The sequence below is a fragment of the Suillus plorans genome (genome assembly GCF_016647745.1).
Source record: "Suillus plorans strain S12 chromosome Unknown HD556scaffold_78, whole genome shotgun sequence".
Lineage (NCBI taxonomy): Eukaryota > Fungi > Basidiomycota > Agaricomycetes > Boletales > Suillaceae > Suillus > Suillus plorans.
In genome coordinates this window covers 209449-229421 of record NW_024537462.1, presented here as the reverse complement: position 1 = coordinate 229421, position 19973 = coordinate 209449, and the positions used below count along the sequence as shown (strand labels likewise).

General features: G+C 47.2%; 8 protein-coding genes across 8 annotated transcripts; 6 read left to right on the top strand and 2 right to left on the bottom strand.

The window, feature by feature from the left end:
* Window positions 1–350: 350 nt before the first annotated feature.
* On the top strand, window positions 351–925 carry HD556DRAFT_1448728 (uncharacterized protein; the record flags this gene model as incomplete). Its single annotated transcript, XM_041307480.1, has 3 exons — window positions 351–560; window positions 627–752; window positions 809–925. 3 exons carry the CDS (start codon window positions 351–353, stop codon window positions 923–925), a joined length of 453 nt encoding a protein of 150 aa, XP_041154884.1.
* Window positions 926–2495: 1570 nt separating this feature from the next.
* On the top strand, window positions 2496–3751 carry HD556DRAFT_1448727 (uncharacterized protein; the record flags this gene model as incomplete). The annotated part of the gene is made up of 3 exons (XM_041307479.1): window positions 2496–2714; window positions 2998–3114; window positions 3188–3751. The coding sequence occupies 3 exons, from the start codon at window positions 2496–2498 to the stop codon at window positions 3749–3751; spliced, it is 900 nt and encodes a 299-aa protein (XP_041154883.1).
* A 711-nt stretch (window positions 3752–4462) lies between these two features.
* On the top strand, window positions 4463–6620 carry HD556DRAFT_1312722 (uncharacterized protein; the record flags this gene model as incomplete). The annotated part of the gene is made up of 8 exons (XM_041300694.1): window positions 4463–4548; window positions 4603–4731; window positions 4793–4985; window positions 5012–5218; window positions 5281–5358; window positions 5557–5835; window positions 5898–6228; window positions 6385–6620. The coding sequence occupies 8 exons, from the start codon at window positions 4463–4465 to the stop codon at window positions 6618–6620; spliced, it is 1539 nt and encodes a 512-aa protein (XP_041154882.1).
* Window positions 6621–8555: 1935 nt separating this feature from the next.
* On the top strand, window positions 8556–8834 carry HD556DRAFT_1448724 (uncharacterized protein; the record flags this gene model as incomplete). Its single annotated transcript, XM_041307478.1, has 2 exons — window positions 8556–8712; window positions 8782–8834. The coding sequence occupies 2 exons, from the start codon at window positions 8556–8558 to the stop codon at window positions 8832–8834; spliced, it is 210 nt and encodes a 69-aa protein (XP_041154881.1).
* Window positions 8835–9061: 227 nt separating this feature from the next.
* On the top strand, window positions 9062–9993 carry HD556DRAFT_1501820 (uncharacterized protein; the record flags this gene model as incomplete). The annotated part of the gene is made up of 4 exons (XM_041308966.1): window positions 9062–9163; window positions 9222–9515; window positions 9572–9623; window positions 9698–9993. 4 exons carry the CDS (start codon window positions 9062–9064, stop codon window positions 9991–9993), a joined length of 744 nt encoding a protein of 247 aa, XP_041154880.1.
* Window positions 9994–10907: 914 nt separating this feature from the next.
* On the bottom strand, window positions 10908–13078 carry HD556DRAFT_1312719 (uncharacterized protein; the record flags this gene model as incomplete). The annotated part of the gene is made up of 11 exons (XM_041300693.1): window positions 10908–11289; window positions 11331–11587; window positions 11612–11619; window positions 11673–11967; window positions 12017–12133; window positions 12182–12205; window positions 12256–12303; window positions 12369–12664; window positions 12714–12891; window positions 12941–13010; window positions 13032–13078. 11 exons carry the CDS (start codon window positions 13076–13078, stop codon window positions 10908–10910), a joined length of 1722 nt encoding a protein of 573 aa, XP_041154879.1.
* A 276-nt stretch (window positions 13079–13354) lies between these two features.
* On the top strand, window positions 13355–14714 carry HD556DRAFT_1448721 (uncharacterized protein; the record flags this gene model as incomplete). The annotated part of the gene is made up of 5 exons (XM_041307477.1): window positions 13355–13643; window positions 13691–13786; window positions 13836–14090; window positions 14139–14444; window positions 14500–14714. The coding sequence occupies 5 exons, from the start codon at window positions 13355–13357 to the stop codon at window positions 14712–14714; spliced, it is 1161 nt and encodes a 386-aa protein (XP_041154878.1).
* Window positions 14715–17736: 3022 nt separating this feature from the next.
* Window positions 17737–19359, bottom strand: HD556DRAFT_1448719 (uncharacterized protein; the record flags this gene model as incomplete). The annotated part of the gene is made up of 5 exons (XM_041307476.1): window positions 17737–18236; window positions 18289–18459; window positions 18516–18619; window positions 18655–19109; window positions 19165–19359. The coding sequence occupies 5 exons, from the start codon at window positions 19357–19359 to the stop codon at window positions 17737–17739; spliced, it is 1425 nt and encodes a 474-aa protein (XP_041154877.1).
* Window positions 19360–19973: the final 614 nt, after the last annotated feature.

The following is a 19973-nucleotide window of genomic DNA, read 5'->3' as shown; positions in this document are numbered from 1 at the left end:
GTCCAACGTTCAACAACTCGTGATGAACTCGAGCTAGCCGTCAAGGAAGAGGCGATAAGGCTGTTGGGATGCAAGTACTCAATCACACATTGCTTGTGGATCAACCCTAAGATTTTCCCCTTGTGTGCACGTCCCGACATTGACGTCAACAGTAAGGAGCACTGGCTGTCGCCACTTTCAATCGAAGATGGTGTGAAAGCTGAGTTATTCTTGTTCGTTCCTGAAGCAGATTGTGAAATGATGAATCACAAGCTCTTCGGTAGTCATGTCAGTGCAGTTGATATCCTTAGTTTCAAGACCATATCTGACTTCTTCAGTTTGCCAAAGGTGTTGGTAATGTTTGCTCCGAAATGGTTTCAGACATCAAGACATGTGCTGGAGCTATCTTTGGATTGAATCCTGAGTTCTTCCTTCGAGGTTATGATCGAGGCTCGCAAGAAGAATGTCGCCTTCTTATTTGTTCTCCTCATGGCTCCTACACCAAGTTTGCTCCTGTGTTGTTCCCCCGTCCAAACAGTCTCTTGCCCAACGACTTCCTGAAGTCAGCGGTGCTGGTTAAGGTACGTTCTTTCATATTCTCTAGTGCTTATTACGAGGGTCTAATAATAAGTCATGCCTCACATTAGATCCTCAAAGTGTCCATCCACGGCAAGACTTTGCTGTCCTCCAATGTGCAAAGCTCTAAAACGAAGGCCAAGATCTGGAATTTGCGAGCCACAATGCCAGGCATGATTGCTGCTGCTGCAATTGTCGTAAGTCACTCAGCTTCATGTCGGAGTATCCATCACTTAATATTCTCTTACCCCAGGCTATCTACGTGCTTTCAGGTGACAAGGAACTGCTTGAAACTGGCCAGACAACTAAAATCCCATATCATGCCTACCACGAATTTTACCGTGAACACCTGATGATGGTGTCTTACTAGGATGTGATTGGCAATAAAATCACCAGTTCTCACTATCCTCCATGGTCAACGGTTCAGACAAATACCAACGGTTGATAACGTGGTCGTTCGTGGGAGGAGGCATAAATAGCAGAGTCATTCTAAACAAACTTCTATTGACTTTAGGTGTGTTGTAACAGTGACTGTTAACTGGCTTGATGCAGTGCTTAGGTACTATGAAAGAGTTGTTAGTCTGTTAACTGGCATGATGCAGTGCTTAGGACGCTAAAGATGAAGATCGTAAATGGTGTAGCCGAATTGATAACTGGCTTGATGCAGTACTATGATGCTACTAAAAGATGAATGCAAAAGTATGCAATATGAAGATGCAGATATGGTTTACAATGGTATACAATGAGTCAGAGTAATATCTTGCAAACACTCCCTATTCTCAAAAATTAGAGAAGATCAAACTAAGCCTCTAACACAATTGAATCAACCGAAATATGTGGCTTCGAAACTAACTTCTCTGCTGCTCAGGCACTCACGATGAGTATGACGCAGAATCAGAACAGAGTACACCCTCTTGATGTAGTCTTAAAGCAGCCAAGCTCTTAATATTGTTGAATAAAGTGCTAGTCTTATTTGTCGTCCTCCTAATCGTTAAAAATACGTAAATTAACTCAGATGTTCACACAAATATAGGGTGAGAAATTCAGGAAGATACTCAAATCCTCCTCCCTCTCTCTTAAAGGGGGATTGTTTGTCCTCTCAAAGGAAGTTTGATTTCAAAAAGGGAGATTGTCATTATTCAGAGGGGAAATAGAGCCCCTTATATACTATTCTAAATGTGGCTGTGTACCTATCTAAATAAGGAAATATGACTCATAATGAAGATGACTCATAGCGACTCAGACAAGAAAATGACTCATAATGACTCAAACTGAGTCATCGTAGAGATGTCCCATGATAACTTGTTTACTTCTTGAATATTCTCATCTATCAACTTTCTCCATTCAAATTCCTGATTAATTCATCTCATCTTACTAATCCATTTCATCTGACTAAGCCATTAGTCACCCATGAATTGTTGATATGTTGAAATGTTGAATTGAATATGTTTCAGAACATACAAAAGAAATGTGAAGAATGTGTGAGAAAATTATGATGTTGTGAGAAAAAGATGCTGAGTAATGTGTTATGGTATGTTTGGAACTTATCTTTGAATAGGATAAGTATTAATCGAATTATTATGTAGTGTTATGGGTTTGTTATGTCTGAAAACTGCTCAAATCAAGTCATAATGTATTATAGAAAATTCTTAATAACTTTGTAGGGTACGGTAGGGAATGTCAATGCTCTAAAGTAACCATGACCATGCACAAAACAAGTTTGGTGTGTGTCAACGGGAGGTGCCTGGGTGCGCCAGGTTCTTGTATTCTTCAACCAGATCCTATTTCCATCTACTTCCTCACTCACTCCCGCTCCTGTTCTGGATGAAGGGGACCCAGCTCAGTCTTGAGAATTAGACTTTGAGCGTGCCATAGATGAGGGAAGCAAGCCGCCGGTCACTATTTCCAATACTCTCCCTGCAAGTGCGGCAGGACCCGTTATGCAACCAGATCTGAATCCAGCTGCTATCGTGACACCTTCAATCTCTACTGCGATGGAAGCTCTTGCTTTGGCGCATGGTCGAGAGAATATTAACGAGCCAGTAGCTGATGATTCTGGTGTTTTGGCCACAACAAAACCAAAACCAAAACCAAAATGGAAAGGGAATTCAAAGCAGGCTGCTGCTGTTGCTGATGGAGACTTATCAGCCAATACTGGAGTTAGGAGGTCTAACAGGCATGGCAAGGAAATTTACATAGGTTATAGCTTTGACTGTCATTTTTTCTGTATACTGTAACATTGTCATACTTTGCGCTTACACTTAGAGCATCGCAATGCAATTGTCTTCCAATGACTTATTACTAATGATACGTAAGCACATTGAAACTTGGTTGAAATTTCTTTGCCTCGGTTCAAACTTCTTCTCATTGACATTCATTGATGTCGTTTAAGTGGAACCACTCTCAAGTTCACTTTTAATTCTGAATCTGAGTCTATTACAGTGTGCCATCCTGTCCTGGCATGTTGTCAATGACCCTGGACCAATGCCATTGTCCATTGTTGCTTCGGGTCTAAGCATCCCGTCGACAACATTGATAATTACTGCTATTATCACCGTAGTAAGTCAAATTTTTGGCGATTCAGACGATGATGGTCATCTAATTTTTAAAAAAAATTCTGTCCAATTCACAGGTCATTTCAACCATCATGTGCCCACCTCAAAACCTCTCAGTCACTGAGAAGCTCTTGGATTTACAGTATCTAACAACGCAGACAACCTCCAACTCCCAGCCTTACAAATACATTCCCTCAACAACACTTGACTTAGCCATTGACACATCCACCCTCCTTAACACTTCTGCATCCCAAATGTCCACCGTGCTTGCCGCTTCCACATCTGATGCGTCCAGGGCCCTCCTTACTGCTTCTGCATTGAGCACATCCACCATGCCTGCCGCTTCCATCGTCACCAAATATAACTTTCAGATTCTCGAGACTCTCCGGGTCTGCTTTGCCCGATTTATTGCTCCCCTGGAATGCCTCTTTGACGATGGTGGTCTTGCATTTTTGGATCTGGAGTATGCGGCCTTCAATGGTGTGATTGACCTCGAAGAAGGTTTAATGACTGACACGACGTCTACCCTCAATGCATCTGCTATATGGTGTGTATCTGAATCACCCGACAATAACTACTGCCCTGCTTCAGAAAATTGTACTGGTGAGTCTCCAGCCTCAATCTTACTAAAAGTTGAATGACGGAGTTCTCCCAATCTACTAGATATCATGTGTTTTGAAACAGAAGTATTAATGAGATCTCTATTTCTTATGTTTGGATTCTTTCTGTTGGACATATTATCGTATTTGGACCATTAGGAGTTACAGTACATTGAAATTCAATATCTATTACAATGCTCTTGAAATTGTTGCCAGTGGGATTGAAATAGTCCTTGAAGCTTTGCAAGGAGACCTCAATGTTGGAATCATCTTGAAATGTCTTGCGAGTCCACGGTCTTTGAATCATCTTGAGACTCATTGCAAGGTCCCTGGACTGCTTCCAAGCAGCTTCCACAATTTTTGGGTCTGCTTCCAAGCGAGTGGCAATGTCATTGGTAAATTGAGCCCTTTCAAGCCATTGTGGGACATTCCAACCAAAAATAGAATTTTCCGACATGCCACTTGACTCTTGCTGCTTGTATTCAATGTCAACAGCAGCCATCAAGGACTCAATCTCCTCTTCCTGGTCATCAGCAACAGCCTCATAGGTTACCATTGCTGCAGCATCTGTGAGATAATGTTTTGCACCTCCAAGTGGGGGGATATGTATACGAGGCATCTTGGTTCAATTGTGGCTGAGGGACATGTTCCAATATTGAAATAAGCCACTAACCTCTGTGATCGCTGATCGATGACCTTAATTTGAACCAGAAGGCTTGGCAGATGACACCTCGTTTTACTTGCACATTGACCATGCCCGCTGCTGAGATTATATGCCTACCTGAGCTGGGAAAGACACTGGGAGTAAACGAGCAGCCACAGACAGTGGAGTTTGTCATGTTAGTTCATCTGTGTCACTCGTTGCAGTGGTGGCTGCTAACTTGAAGTTGCAGACAGCAGGACACGACGGTGAAGATGTTGAGAGAAAAGTTGAAGGAATATGGCCTACAGACAACAGGAAAGAAAGCTGACCTGATCGAGCGCCTGCACAAGTATGCTGCCGATGACACGAGCTGGAGACTGTGAGCTGTCCAATGAGCTCTGATCAGCATGCTGGCTCATGATGACTCATTGTTCTTGCAGGTTGTTCCAACCTGCAAGGAAGGGCACGAGAGGAAGTTACACAGGCAGACGAACTGCAAAACAGTCCGCACAGCGCATCACATCCCAGTTTTGGGAGCATGAGCTGACCTTAGTGCAGCACAAGAGCAAACTGGGTGTTGGCTGTGTGGTGCAGAGTCTCACACCTGCTGACATTGACAATAACAATGCTTGGGTGAGTTTCATACTCTTCGTGACTAGCCGGAGAACACACTAACCATTGATGGGCCCACTCACAAGGCAGCTGATGCCCTACAAGTGGTTGGCACACAGAGGCCTGCAGCACAATCAGCAAATATGCTCCTGTCAGCTACAGAGCAGCCCACCTCATTCACACCTCAGTTCTCGACCCACACCAATCTGCCACCTGCAGGCACTATGTATCCCGCTCATGAACTGACCACTGAGGTGCGTGTCCATCAGGCTCCAATATTGGGCTATCAGCTGACTTTAGTTAATTTCTTATTTAGGACAGACAAAGCCTGAGCCTGCGCTTCAGGTGCTTGGAACGCACCATTGCAGGCCTGGAGGACACCCTCATCGAACAAGTGAACAACCTTGAGATGGAGATCAGCAACCAAATTGCTCACAAGATTGCTCCCCTCCTCCGCACAAGTTTTGATGCTTTTGACACCAGCATTACTCAGCAACCACTTCGGCCAGCATGCCCTCACCCTCACACCACATCAATTCAGTCATCTTCAGCACCAGCATAGCCATTCACAACACCTACACCTGTTGCTCAGACAGCCATTCCAACGCAATCCATCCCACCCTCCAATCTCGCTATTCTCCAGCTGGAAGGCAGAGAGCTGGCATTCGACAAGACCATGGTCATGCCACCACTGGCCGTGTGGTTTTCGACAGACATCAGCGCTCTGTTCAGAGAGCGGCATCAGTCAACATACCTGGTGGTGAACGGGCATGGAATCCCCATCAAGTTTTGGGGAGATGTGTATAAAAAGTGCACTGGACAGAACAGCAAGGCATGGGCACTGCAAAAAGTGCAGTGGGGGCAATGGAAGGTGAGTTCTGTATTCGAAAACACTTCTTCTTCAGCTGACACACCTTTTTTTTCCAACCACAGTTCATCATGGAGGAGCATTTGCGTTTTGCATCAGACGATGCATTCTGGATGGCCTGGACTGATGCCAATGGTCAGCGCGTCGGATACACGAAGCTCTGCGACACTCTGCAGCATCAGCAGATGGCTCGTGACACACGAGATGCTGCCACTGCACGCTCGTTCTTTGGTGGCAACCTCGACCACCTGGATGCACAAGGCATGTTCAGGTATGCAAAGTCTGGTGTGTCGAAGCTGATGAGCAAGGATGTTGACATTGCCCGCAAGTGGAGGGAGTTGCTTACCATCAACGGCGCACTCGCCCAGCGCTGGAAGGGTTCACCACTGGCAGATAGTCCGCAGTCCTCATTGCTACCAGTGTGATCAGTGATCACTACATGCACACCACACACCATCTACCTTTGAACAGTGTTCTCTCTTCGTTATCCGTCCCTTTCCTTTTTGTTTTCTTTCACTATGACACACCTTCAAATTATCTCACTAACTAAAGCACTAATGCCTGGACTGGTACTGTTGCATACTGTTGCAACTTTTGAATTGAATCCTCCGCATTCCTCGGCAGCAGCTTTCGCCTCGTCCTTGCACCCGCTTCCGCTCTCCTTCATTCCACCTCCCTTCGTCACCCTCGCGCCATGGGTCCTAGTGCCAGGGGTCCAACACTGCCACCGCTTGATCGGGAAGCTGGGACCACAAACCAAACCGCAAATCTCCCACGAGCGACCATGAGTTTCTCACAGGAAGAAGCACTGATCACGACGGTCCATGGAGCTTACCTAAGCGAGCAGTGCCACTGGTGTGGAACAAAGGGAAGCAGACATGGTGGCGGGGAGCGTCTGGAAGGCTGGAACAGCAGCATGAAATCGACTGGGGATTGTCATAGATAGATTTTGAAATGTCAGGGCGTGTCGTGCGCGTCAAAATTGCAAGCAAGATGCGGTGTCTTCTTAGATAGATGATCTATAGATAAACCACTACAAAATCAAATATCTCCACGGTCAGTGATTCAGACAAATACCAATGACTGATAATGTGGTTGTTTGTGGGTGGCTGTTTACACTTCCCCAAGCTATGTTCAGATGAAAGTACTTCTGATGAGGTCAGTAACAATACCAGGCGATCCAACAGTATGGATGCAATAAACAGAACGTGGTCAACCCAACAGTATGGTGATGACAAAAAGAAAAAGAATGATAAGAGAAATCCTTCCTTCAGTACTAATATTTTTGCAACAAACTTACTACAGAAAGTCGTGCGAAGTTATAACAATCACCCCCTCAGCACAAACAGGTAGAATCAAAGGTCAGGACTAATCAATGCTCAGTAGAACTCTTAGATCACTATTGAACCTGCTGCCAAGGAACTCACAATGAGTATTAAACAGAATCAGGAACGGACGTCCTTGGCTTTCAGTACCAAGTCCCCTATTCAACAACTAAAGTCTAGCAGACAAAGAAAACCCTGGCTCAGTATCACTACTCAGATGAGTGAGGTCAAGCGTCACTATCAACTCCTGAAGTCTTCCCACTAAGCCTTTGCCTAGATGGACGTAAAGACAACACAAAGATCCTGGAACAAATTCAGAACAATAACACTAAGATGTGAATGAGTTGAAAAGAGACAAAAGAAGAAGAATAAAAAGAAAGAGAGAAAAGAAAAGAAAGAAAACTAGAGGTTCACCAGCAGAAAACAAAAAGAAATGTTTGCTCACTGTTGAGCACAGTGAGCTCAAGATATTTCACAGTTGTTGGTAATGAGCTAAAAAGTATTGCTGGATGTTGCTCACAATGACCTCTCAGTTAGTTGCTTAACAGCTCTTGTCACTGTTGTTGACACTGATCACACTTCACACTCAGTCTTATTCTTAAAAGTGGGGCTTCTCCCTCTCTGTTTTTTTTATTATGGCAAAAATTGGGGTCTTATATAGACAAAATATGGTGGCTGTGCTACTATTTCCCACATTCTAAGAGAAATGGGCTTAGTCATTAACTATTTACATGAGTCCTCTGTATTATAATTTGTGTCATCAATCTTTAGTCATCACAAGATGTTGCTTTGTCATGACTTGGTTGAGATCATAGATCACCTGACTGTCAAAGTCATATGACTTAGTATCTTGTGACCAAGGGTCATGTGACTAGCTGATTATGCCATGCAAAAGAAGTATTCATAAATTGGTGGTGTTCCATTCTGATGTCACTTTGTTGACCATAGAAATGACGTGAGCCTTGTATTTAGGGTTTTTAGGAAGTTCCCACAGGGTAGCTCATGCGAGAACTATTTTTCACAGTCACCTGACATGCGTGGGATGTAGTCTGAGTCATTGTTGTGAATGACTAAGCAAAATTCATTGTGGAATTAAATATACAAAAATATTCAGCCTATCTGAGTTGTGCCGAGAAATGAAACGAAAATATTGTCTGAACTGCATTCTGACTTCTGAGTTGAGAGGAGATGGTTTTCATAATGGTTACTAGGGTATTAAGCTTGTGGGAGAGCATTGGTCATCCATGCACCAGACCAGTTTGGTGCAGGTCAGCGGTGTGGGAAGTGTTTGTTGCACTGTAAGTGGGGCATTAGTGACACTTAGCCGCGCCAGACCGTAAATTTCCCACGTAAGACTGTCAATCTTTTGGCCGGCAGTCTGCATCACTACAGCAAACCATGCACCCAGCTCCTCTCGTACCTCCGTCGCATCCTCTTGCTGAGCTGGATGGTGTAGTTCTTCCTGCTTGTCTCATTCATATCCATCTGAGTCGTTCTCCTCATCGTCTCTCCCTTGCTCTTGTTGTTGTCTTCTTCCCTCCTGCTCTCGTCCATTGTCCGTACTTGTCCGAGCCATGTCAGCAGTTGCTGACGTGGACTGGGCGTTTGCGCATGGTGTTCGTAGTGTTGGGAACAGTGTGGTGGAACTCTTATGTCCCATCATCTGGAAGCTTATAGCTTGGTGGTCGAACCTGATTGGACGCAAACCGAACCTCCTGAACGTGTTTGATGATGTTTGGTCCAGGGTTCGACCAAATGGCCGAACCTGAAACTGGGGCATCGAGAGCGACTAACAATCGCGGTTTGCAGCCTGCTATGGATCACATTCTGGAGAACGAAGGGAAGCCTATTCCAGATCCGAGCGCTGCTGCTCCTATGAGTGCATCGGGCAGCGCAGGTGTCCCATGGACGTCGATGTCCATGTTGACGACGAAGATGAAGACGCCATGCGGCGCTTGATAGGAACTAAAGCTGGTGCCACATCGATCACTGAAGTAGATGCCAAGGTACATTTATTTCAATTGCGGCTCTGAAGCCTCTATCTTCAATAAACTCACTTATTAGAGTATCAAATGCTCAGAATGTGGCAAGGTATTTAAGAACACAGCATTGGCCAATTACCATGTCGAGAAGAGCGGACATGATCAGTTTGAGGAGTCCACGGAAGAGGTTTGTACCCCATGGCATGTGTACTGTATTTCTAACCTCAGATGTCCCTCAGATAAAACCACTTGTGGAGGAAGAGAAGAGGCAGAGGTTGGCCGACCTAAAAAAATAGCTGCAAAGCACAGCGTAAAGTCTCAACAAGAAGCAGAGGAAGGATGTGCGAATGAAGCTATTCGCTGCAAGTCTGGCAAGGTGAGTTTAGTTGCGTACTTGGTGGTGTTTGTGTTTCAGAAGTTCAATCAACCCAGAACATCAGCAAACTGAAAGATGAGCTGCAGGCTGAAGAGCTTGTGAAAGAAGGTGGGTAGGAACATAGGTGGTTGCCATGCGCATGGATTCTATCCATATTAATCCGATCTAACCGTGTGCGGTAGAGACGCTTGAGGATGCCAGAGCCAAGACCCAGATTGAGGCCGATAAGAAAGCCCGTGCAGAAAAGGCTGCAAGGGAGAAAGCTTTACATGACGGCCAACCAGTTATCGACACATCAGCCAGTGCGTCAACGACTCCATCAGTAACAGCGTCCTTGTCCAGCGGCACAAGTAGGAAGGACTTCAAAGACACTCGTCTCCAAATCCGTATGGCAAGTGGAGGAACACCTTACAAGACCACTTTGCCAAGTGATGCAAGTATGTCTCACACATACTGCAGTCACTTTACCCTTGTATAATATGTACAGCCGAGGTTGAAATATCCCTGTTCTACACAGGCCAGCCCATGTGGGCCCATCAATGTATTGCTGTGTTGAATACAGGTGGGCCGATGTCAAGTGTGTATCTGATACAAACAAGTGGGCCCATAGTTGTAATGTAGTAGATAAGTGTAGACTTTTCTATTGACTTTGGTAGGTAGTGTATGAAGTACGTACCTGATATGAACGAGTGGGCTGAGTGGGCGCTGGTACTGATATATACAGATGGGCCAAGATTCTAAGTATATAGAAAGATTATGGACATAGATCAGTCAATTGGTCAGTATTCACAGACAAGCTTCCACAATACACTTGCCAGGAACACCTCGGTGAAAAGACACTTGGCCAAATATCATTGATGACATGGTTGGGTAGTTTGTCGATAGGTAGGTATCTATCGACCAGCTTCCATGATATACTTGCCAGGACCACCTCGGTCAAATATGACAGATGAGTTGGTCGGTCAATAGGTTGGTAATACACCGGTTGTCATCATATACTTGCCAGGACAACCTCGGTCAAACCACTTTCGGTCAACTATTATGTACGATGAATTGCTGGGAACTGGAGTAGGCAGCCACATTGCAGCGCAACAAGGGCCACTGGGTGTAATCAACCGAGATGAGTTATGTCAACAGGCCGGAAGGTAACAAGTATTAATGAGTAAAATTTGAACAAACTGAAGTATGTACACCACGCCAACTGCAAAGCTGACCAAGATTAACTGTGCCGACATGCTGTCGGTGCTCGATTCACAAAGGATTCAATGTACAATATATGACCGACAAATGATGTACGGTACAACTATGTAATCCGCTGAATGATCAGGGGAGGGAGCACGCCGCAGAGTCAGGTGGTGTGATAGCAAAACATATTTCAACTGAAGTAGGAGCTTATGAAGGACCGGCATGTGCTAATGCCGAGGACACCGATCCGGATGTGAATGTGCCGCCCTGCGTGTCAGGACGACCAGAAGGGCAGGACACCGACATTTGACCGACACCAACAGAAATGGGGATGGGAGCAACTGAAGGGCCGAACACACCATTCAAGTACCTCATGCCGAATGCGGTGGCCGAGGTATCATTGCCATGACTTATCATTGGTGGCGGGAACAATGGATTTGCAAGGACCCGCTCCTGCTGAAGCTTCTCCACCAGGCCGACAAGTCCATTCACCAATGTGACTGTGGCGCCAACATCAAGTTGCATTGAGGAAAGATCGGCACGCATCAAGGAGATCCGGGCGTCAAACTCCTGTTCCATTGCATTGACCCTGGCGAGGGCATTCTCATCAGCCATTTGCATGGCTGTGACCTGAGTGGGAGTGCTAGCATGCGTTCAAGGATCATCGGTGATGAAGTTGCTGAAGGAAGGGAAACGAGGTCGGCTGCAGGAGTTGTTGGGGGAATGGGAACGGGAATGGGCACATCAGTGTTCTCCAGCCAATGGTCGGCGGGGAAGTCATCTATGGAAGCTATGACGATCGGCTGGTCAACCATGATTTGATCAGGATCGACCGACTTCTCCGTGGCGACGTCGGTGTGCTGTTCGGTGTCGGTAGCATCATCCATCTAGGCATCATCGCGACTGCTGACAGACGCCTCTACATACAAGGCAAGGCTTAAATGATGTTAAAACAAAAATGAAAACACTTACCGGTATCCTCAATAGCATCCTCGGATTCCAGGATAGGAGTTGGTGGACGAACATGTGAGGTTGCTCTGGTGGTCCTGGACCGAGCCTTGGACTTGGAGGCCAGTGCAGCCTTTGACCGAGGACGCGACTTTGGAACCTCCTGAGTCATTGGAGGACCCCTGGTATCGACCGACACTGGTCGGTTACACCAGACCTTCATGAAGTGGCACTTTGCATAGGACTTAATAGCTTGCCCCTTCCTGCCGACCACAACAAGACAAGACTCCCCGATGCATCTCTCGCATGGTGAAGTGTACTATGAGACAGTCAGTACCCGGTCACTGGGGTCAACATGGCAAACGAACCTCCTCAGCATTGGACTTCAGTTGCTGGCGCCCTCTGACGGGCTCGGCAATGTCCACAGCCTTCTCCTTTCCTTTGCCATGTGGCCGTGGTCGGCCGATCTTTGGTTCAGCATCCGGCTGAAGATGATTGAGAGATGAGGACTGACAGGACGAGGTAAATCTCACCTGCTTCATGTTTTTTGTCATGCCCTGCAAAAAGTCAGCAATAAGATCGGCATTGAGCATGCTGCCGTGCTTACCTTTGATGTTGGCGGTGCTGCACCCGAAGATTCAGGGATCCTGGGACGCTAAGGTGATGTAAGCTGTTGGTCACAAATGATGGGAGGAAATCATACCTTAACTACAATAGTACCTGTTGGCTGCCTGTCCTCGTCCTCGGTGTCGGAGATGACGGCTTTCGACAAACGCTTGAGGACTTTTGTTTCTTCCTGCCTGACTCGGCATCTGGGCTGTCCTCTCTGGATCGACGAGTGCTGCGGTCAGACCGTTTGCCCTTGTCGGGCATTGTGCCAGGAACAACCAGGTTGTGTGCATGACCGGCATGAGGCAGTGAATCGATCGGCGGAATCGACATTTGTTTGAGAGGTACTGTTGGGATTGGGGAGACTACTTGTCCTCGTGCTTCTGCTGGCTCTGGCACCAGTTGTTCTGTAAGGATGTTAAGCTACCACATTGGATCAAAAGAATGCCCACTCACCATATCCAACGGTCTTTTTGAAGAAGGGATGTGACTCCATACGTGGATCATCATCCCGGACACAGTTCCATTGCGAAACAAGACCTTGATTCATGGTCGCCCAGACCTCGGCAGCCACCGAAAGAAGAAATGGCGATATGACCGAACAAGCCCTGCTGTGCTGCTGCAGAGCTGTAGACTGTTGATGGTGAGCCGCTAATAATATCCACAATCAATGAAGAACGCACCACCTGCCGCGCAATGTCATGCGCCTGATCAACAACTGCCCGGCCATCTGCTTCCCCACATTTAATTCGGCTGACCGAATCGCGCACAGACCTGTCGGCGAGCATCAAAACATCATCGGATTCCTTTTGTGATGGCATGGTGGCAATTGAATGATTGAAAAACTGTAAGGTTGACGGTGGCAAATGTCAAATGCAACAACAGCGGAATAGGTAGGACAAGTATTTACCTAGTGATGACGAAAACAACGTTGTGTGGATGTGTGTAAAACTTGACAGAAGTCACTGGGACACGTAGTGCGATATTGTGACACCGCCGGAAATGGCCGAAATTCGGGAATGGCCGACCTTTGGCAGTAGCTATGGCACTTCTGCATTGTTCTTCAAACACAGCATTCATGTCTGTCAAAATCGTCAATGTATTCCCACGATACTCGTCTTGACAAAGCTCGAAGGCTACAGGATGAGCGCATCAAAGCCGACTGGAATTTTTTCCTCACGTGGGACCAGTGGGTGCCACCAATGTTGTGCACGATTCCATCCCCTCAAAAAGACCAGATCCCTGTGGGCTACAACAATATTCGCATTTCACCAACTCTACCGACTATATCCAGCCCACTTCAAGTTACAAAATCCAAAGTCTCCATCATGCCATCCAACAAGACACAAACCCTGGCACATCCTAAGAACAATGTTGGGCATCAAGGTAAATTTGCTTTTCAATATACCTCTGTTTACAGTTAACAATGTCAGTATTTGACATGTGCTGGAATACCGAGGGTGATCAAGCGCCGGCGGTGCAAACACCGACTGCAACACAATCGGCCGATCCACAAGTTGCAGGCTCAAGTCATTCTAGTCCCTTCATGACTTTCCTCATATCTGACCGACTCAGTAGCATTTGACATGTGTTGGGACGCCGAGGCTGATTCAGCGCCGAGCGTTGACATGCATGCGGCCGCACCACTGGCGTCATGTAAATATGACCTTTGTTGGGATCAGGAACACCGTCCACCAATGGTTGATCCTATACCAATCCTGGAACTGGCGACTGCTGAAACTCAGATTGTGGATGCCAGCATACCCTTGTCGGCCGGTCAATATGATATGTGTTGGATTGACAGTCCGTTTGCATCGGCGGTGGGATATGCACGTAAGTATCGTTGATCAACACTGCCGACCGTCACTGACAATTATTCAGCCAATTTCGAGATGTGCTGGGAAGATGTGCCATCGAGCGGAGATAATCACTTTGACAGTGCTTCCACTGCTGCACCACTCATCAACTTGGTTGATACAGGTTTGTCGGAATTGTGTATTAGTGACGGGTTAGTACAGTCAGGTGCAGCGGGTGACACACCGGTATCATATGATATGTGTTTCGATAATTTCTCGCCGGCCGCATCTCCAGCACCAATTAGTGGCTTGCCTAGTCAAATGGTTGACACCGGCAAAGAATTGCTGAGCCGAGCAAATATGAGGCTTGACAGCATTCCCGCTGTGATGAGTAGGTTGAAATTTGTTATGTGATGAGTGTGATGACAATGACCACCGCTCAACAGGAGATGACCGAGGACAAAAGTCGGCAAATATTTTGGATGCCAACCGGGTGTTGATATCAGAATATCAGCATGCATGTGACCAATTTCTTACCGCCAGCGATGATGTTGCCAAAATTCAGCATCTCATGAACATGCACTGCGAGATTGATGATCCACTTCATATATTGCTGCTTGCAATGAGAAAGATGGGCCGGGGACATTCTCCAATCCAGTGATGTAGAAGACTGAGTAGAGATGTCACTATATATACCACATGTACTTAAGACCGAGTACCAAGACTGACAATGTCCCACAAATACCAAGTGTTACGCACTCAAATAGATCTGTTATGCGGAGCCCTAAGAGGGGCATCGTCCGCTAACGTTCGTGACGTAACTGGAAGGATCCGGTGTAGCGAGTGAGACTGGTGATGTCGAGTCGGCAGATATCACAGATGCGCGTGTCATGTGACTTCTAAGACAGCTGTCTATGAAGTCACTGAAGTCAAAGGAAGAACAGTCTTGTTCTAACGATGACCGTCGATCGAGGTAGACTTAGGTGCAACGAGCACCTAAGAAAGTCATACTAGAGACAAGAGCTGAGAGGCTCTTGAAGGAAGTAGTTTTGAGGGAAGATTGAGTAGATTCAAGTTAGGGAATCTGATACAAGATGACCGACTACTTATACTAAGTAGAAAGGGTTGAGGGCTGGGTTACTGTACTGTAGGTAAGGGTAAAGGGGAAATGGAAAATGGAAAATGGAAAAGGTATAGGTACATTGGCAACACAGCCTGATCAGTGATGAGAGGTCGAATGCAGAATGAGACCGATGAACGTTGGACTGGGCCAACGGTAAAGTTACAATGCACAACAGGTGCAAGTCAAGGGAGACGAGAAGGGAAAGCCACATTGGTGGCGTGAGTCAGAACGAGTCAAGGTGCCAAGGCACGTGCGCACGTTGGTGCGTTATCAGAGATAAGGTGGATGATGGGGTGGAGACGAGGGACGGGAACGGTCCCAAGGATCCGGTCGATGGATATCCGGTAGAGGAGGACAAGCCGGTAGATGGTAAGGGTGAGGATGAAGGGGAAATGATAGGGGGGCCATGTGACCGATGTTACTTGTAACACCAAGTATATACCGACATAACCAATGTTTGAGTAGAATGGAACAAGCTATCTAATGCATGAGACCGCCAACAACTACACATAGTCAGCATATCTCTTCGGCTTTTGCCGAATTCGGGCACCAAGCGCATTGTCAACCTTGCTCCTTGTCATATCCCGCATTCCGGACCAACATCCGACGACGTTCCCACGCCTCATCCGGACCTCCGGACCTCCTGTCCATGTCTCCAGACCCAATCCTCTATCTGTCCGGATCCCTGTACTCCTGCATCTGATATCCGGATGCCAGATCTGATATCCACATCTCTGGATCTCCGGATCCGACCTATCTGTCATGTCCGAACCCAAACCTTAAATCAGCGCCCATCCCCTTATGGTAATCACCTGTCTTCGGACTTCCGAACATCTGGATCCGACCCACATCTATCTTCCTTGCCTTTTCCCTTTGTATATTCCTTCTCAAGTTAGTGTCATATCCCGCGTTCCGGACCCGGACCTATCACGCATTTATCTCCAGACATCCGGATCCGACCCGCGTCTATCTTCCATGCCTTATCCCTTTGTATGTTCCTTCTTGAGTTAGACTTCCTCATTTTCCGTACCTTGTTTCATTTCCGGCTTTATTTTCCTATGTCTTCATCTCTGTCTTCATTTACTATTTTCTGATAGACTAGTGTTTGACTTTTCTACATCCTCCGTCCACAGCCTCGCATAGCTTCGGACTGCGCTGACTGACTCTCCATTAAGTCCTCTGTAGTATATAAACTCTGTAGAATCTTTGTACTTCCTCAGTCTGAATATTACACATATTAGTCCTCGCACTAGTCTTCACACTAAGTCCTCGTAACAGTTCTATTCCTCCAACTTAGTAATCATCCATCTCAGGCCTAGGGAGGAATTCCCTAGGCCGGAGCTCTGCTCCTCTGCTCCTCTGCTCCTCTGCTCCTCTGCTCCTCTGCTCCTCTGCTCCTCTGCTCCTCTGCTCCTCTGCTCCTCTGCTCCTCTGCTCCTCTGCTCCTCTGCTCCTCTGCTCCTCTGCTCCTCTGCGCCTCTGCTCCTCTGCTCCTCTGCTCCTCTGCGCCTCTGCTCCTCTGCTCCTCTGCTCCTCTGCTCCTCTGCTCCTCTGCGCCTCTGCTCCTCTGCTCCTCTGCTCCTCTGCTCCTCTGCTCCTCTGCTTCTCCGACCCTCCGATCCACCATTCCTCCGATCCTCCAAGTTTCCGGAAGTTCCTCCGGAACTTTCCTGCGGTCCTCCGGACCTATTCTGCTTCGGACTTTGTCCTTGCAGCCTTTCCTCTGTTTGCTTCTACTCAGGACTTGTCCTGAGTAGCCATTACACATATCTCCATCAGGACGAAACTCCATCGTAATTTCCGGAACTTTCCCGCACTCATCCGGAAGTTTTTCGCACTCATCCGAAAAGTCCTTCCGAAGTTTCCCACGCTTTTCCGGAAGTCCTTCGGACTTCACTGGACTTTCTCCGGACTTCATTCTGAAGTTAAGGGCACATACTCGGGTAAGGGGCACAGCGCACGAGCTGAAGCCAAGCCCCTTGGAATCAGTCCTACCCTTTGTGCACGGTCTTAACACTCCTGGTGCCCTTCGCTGGTGCATCAGAGAGCGACCGAGTGACCGATCTGGTAGCCTTGGTCTTTTTGGGCAACCAGTCATTTACCGTGAGTGATACATCACTGGTAGCCTTGGTCTTCTTCGGCGACTAGTCATTTACCACTGGTGATGCATCTCTGGTAGCCTTGGTGTGGCATGGCACATGGTCCTGGCCTGCTGTTGACGTACGGAGATGTTCGAGACCCTGACAACTTGAATGTGGGCTGAAGCCACGTGCTTGCTGGCCAGTATGATGAGTGCGAGTTGACTGATTCCTGGCCTTTCCGGTAGTGTGGCGAACATTGGCATCTTCTGATTCCTCGCTCACCTGCGCTGTGGGCATGTGGGTCTTCCTTGCAACACTTGTTTTCCTATCATGGCAGACTTTCCTGGCCGAACCTACCATTGGTCGTTCTTGATGTGTTGAGTCTGCTCGGTGTGACGATGGCAGGCTCAATTCTGACTCTCTTCCCCAAGCTTTTGGGCGGTGGCCGGTCATCTGACTCTGACTGGTGTCCCACCTGGTCACTGTATGTATTGTGCATCTGCCCATTGCCTTGCATGGTCGGGAGCGCGTGCATTAACCTTTGAGCGAGACACATCTGCATCGGTATTGTTAGATTCTTCTTCAGTGGAGCTGACATGAACTCGTTTGATGAACCTCAGCTGCCGTTTGGCAATGCCTACCAGTGACAGTGCCGTGGTTGCCGATGATGTTTTGGTTGGCCTGGGCCACACGCCCTCATCATCAGCATCACCATCAGACTCCTCAGACTCCTCACCGACAGGAGGGTGCATCTTGCCCTTGTCGTCAATCCAGGCCTTGAACTTCAATGTTAGTCCGACCTGGTTGTCCTGTCGGTCCAACCAACATTCCAACAAGGCATTGGCTTCATCCCAGTGCATTTTAGATGGCTCCATGATTTTTGCGTCATCTGGCAGGTATGTGCTGGAGATGAATCTGGACTGTCCCTTCATTATGTCGCTCCAAGGCACTGGGACCTTCAGTTTTCCACAGCATATTCCTGTGGTAGCGGGCATCAGATGATGCTGCAGATTTTCTATTAACAGGCTTACGGTAATGAATGGTGAGGAATGACTGAATCATTCCCTTCTTAGTGTCGAGCGAGACATCCTCAATATCGGGTAACATCGGCAAACCCATGCGGTCCAGGTCAAACTCATAGTGAGGTTTTGGAACCTGGTGAGTGCCTCCGAGCAGCGTGCCGTCCTGGTCCTGATCCTGGTCTTGGTTGACGTGACATGGATTAAATGAAGCACCATCAAAATGTCTCGAGACTCACTGAATGCATCACCAATGAAATCTTCCCATGCCGGTAAGATGACCTGCCAGTCCTTACATTTCATGAAGCTGGAGCCCATACCCAGGTGTTCATTGAAGTCAAACCTGCCGAACAATGTAAGTACAATGACCGATATGACTGACCGACTGAATCAATCTGCCCGGATGTAAGCAGGCTGCCCTTCTCATCCTTCCAGGATCCCAATACAAAGAGTCTCATACCGGCCTGAGTAAACATCTCCTTTGTGAAGTGCTTGATCATCTTTTCGCCCTTCTTTTTAGCCGTCTTGGCTTGGACTGCGGCATCAGGCGCTTGATTTGTCCACTCATCGGCCTTCACCCAGGCCTCCTTCAACTCATTTTCATTCAGCCCTTTCATAATTGCCGTCATCGTTGGCTGATACCTCCTGAGGACTTCTTTCTGCCCAGGCTTCTGCCCAGTCTCCTCCTCAATCTCTTCATGTATTTGCTGAAGAATGTCGGCCTTCCACTGCTCTTCAATGACCCAGCGTGCCATCCATTTCTTTTGCAGCTTCATTGGCGCTTTGGCATTGGCCTTGTGTTTCTTGTGATTGTGGAACCACTGCCTGTATTTCTGTTCATGGTGACTGTAATGCAGCACAACCCGACATCAAAGCCGAAACACCTACCTCTTTTCGTTGCTTCAAGAGCTCTTGGTCCATTTTTGGAGCCAAGAGTCTGGCCTCTCTGGCAGCCGCTTTGAAGATCTGTCGTCGCTCAGTTCCACTTGCCTTCTCCCAGTCCTCAATGTGGGACAGCAGAGCGGTGGTCTCTCGGTCATTCAACCGAGGCTGATCCGCTATATTGATCTTCGTCCGAGCCATGTCACAGTAGCGTAAAGGACCCGGAAATGTGAGTGCAGGAGAGTGTTGATGTGGTTGATGCAACAAAAAATGGAAGGAAGGGTCATGTGAGGAAAGATTAACATCAGTGACATACTCATGTCATATGTACATGTAAGGGCTACATTGTGCCAAATAGAGTGAGCCTAGCTTCTATGAGGTCATGTGAGCAAAGATTCACATCAGTGACATACCCATGTCATAAGTACATGTAAGGGCTACATTGTGCCGAATAGCGTGAGCTTAGTTTCTACAAGACTGATTGAGTGGTTTAGATGCATGGTTGAGTGTGTGGAGTGAAATCAGAGGTCCTGAAGTGCTCTTGATGTACTATATACACAATCACTATGAACTATTGACATTGCCCCATGAATATCCCTGCTGATGATTTGCAAGAGATCAAAGTGACTATTACATACTATGCATTGCATTTGGCAGTTGCATGTAAGCACCAAACCGTCCCAAAGTCTAAGCATCCTATTTTAAACAACACATCCCGACAATCATAGCACTACTTCGGTCTATGGTGAAGTCAAAGCCAAAGGCCTGGAGTCCTCCGAAGAAATCCTCCTTGGTTCAATGGGAGGACAAAAGAA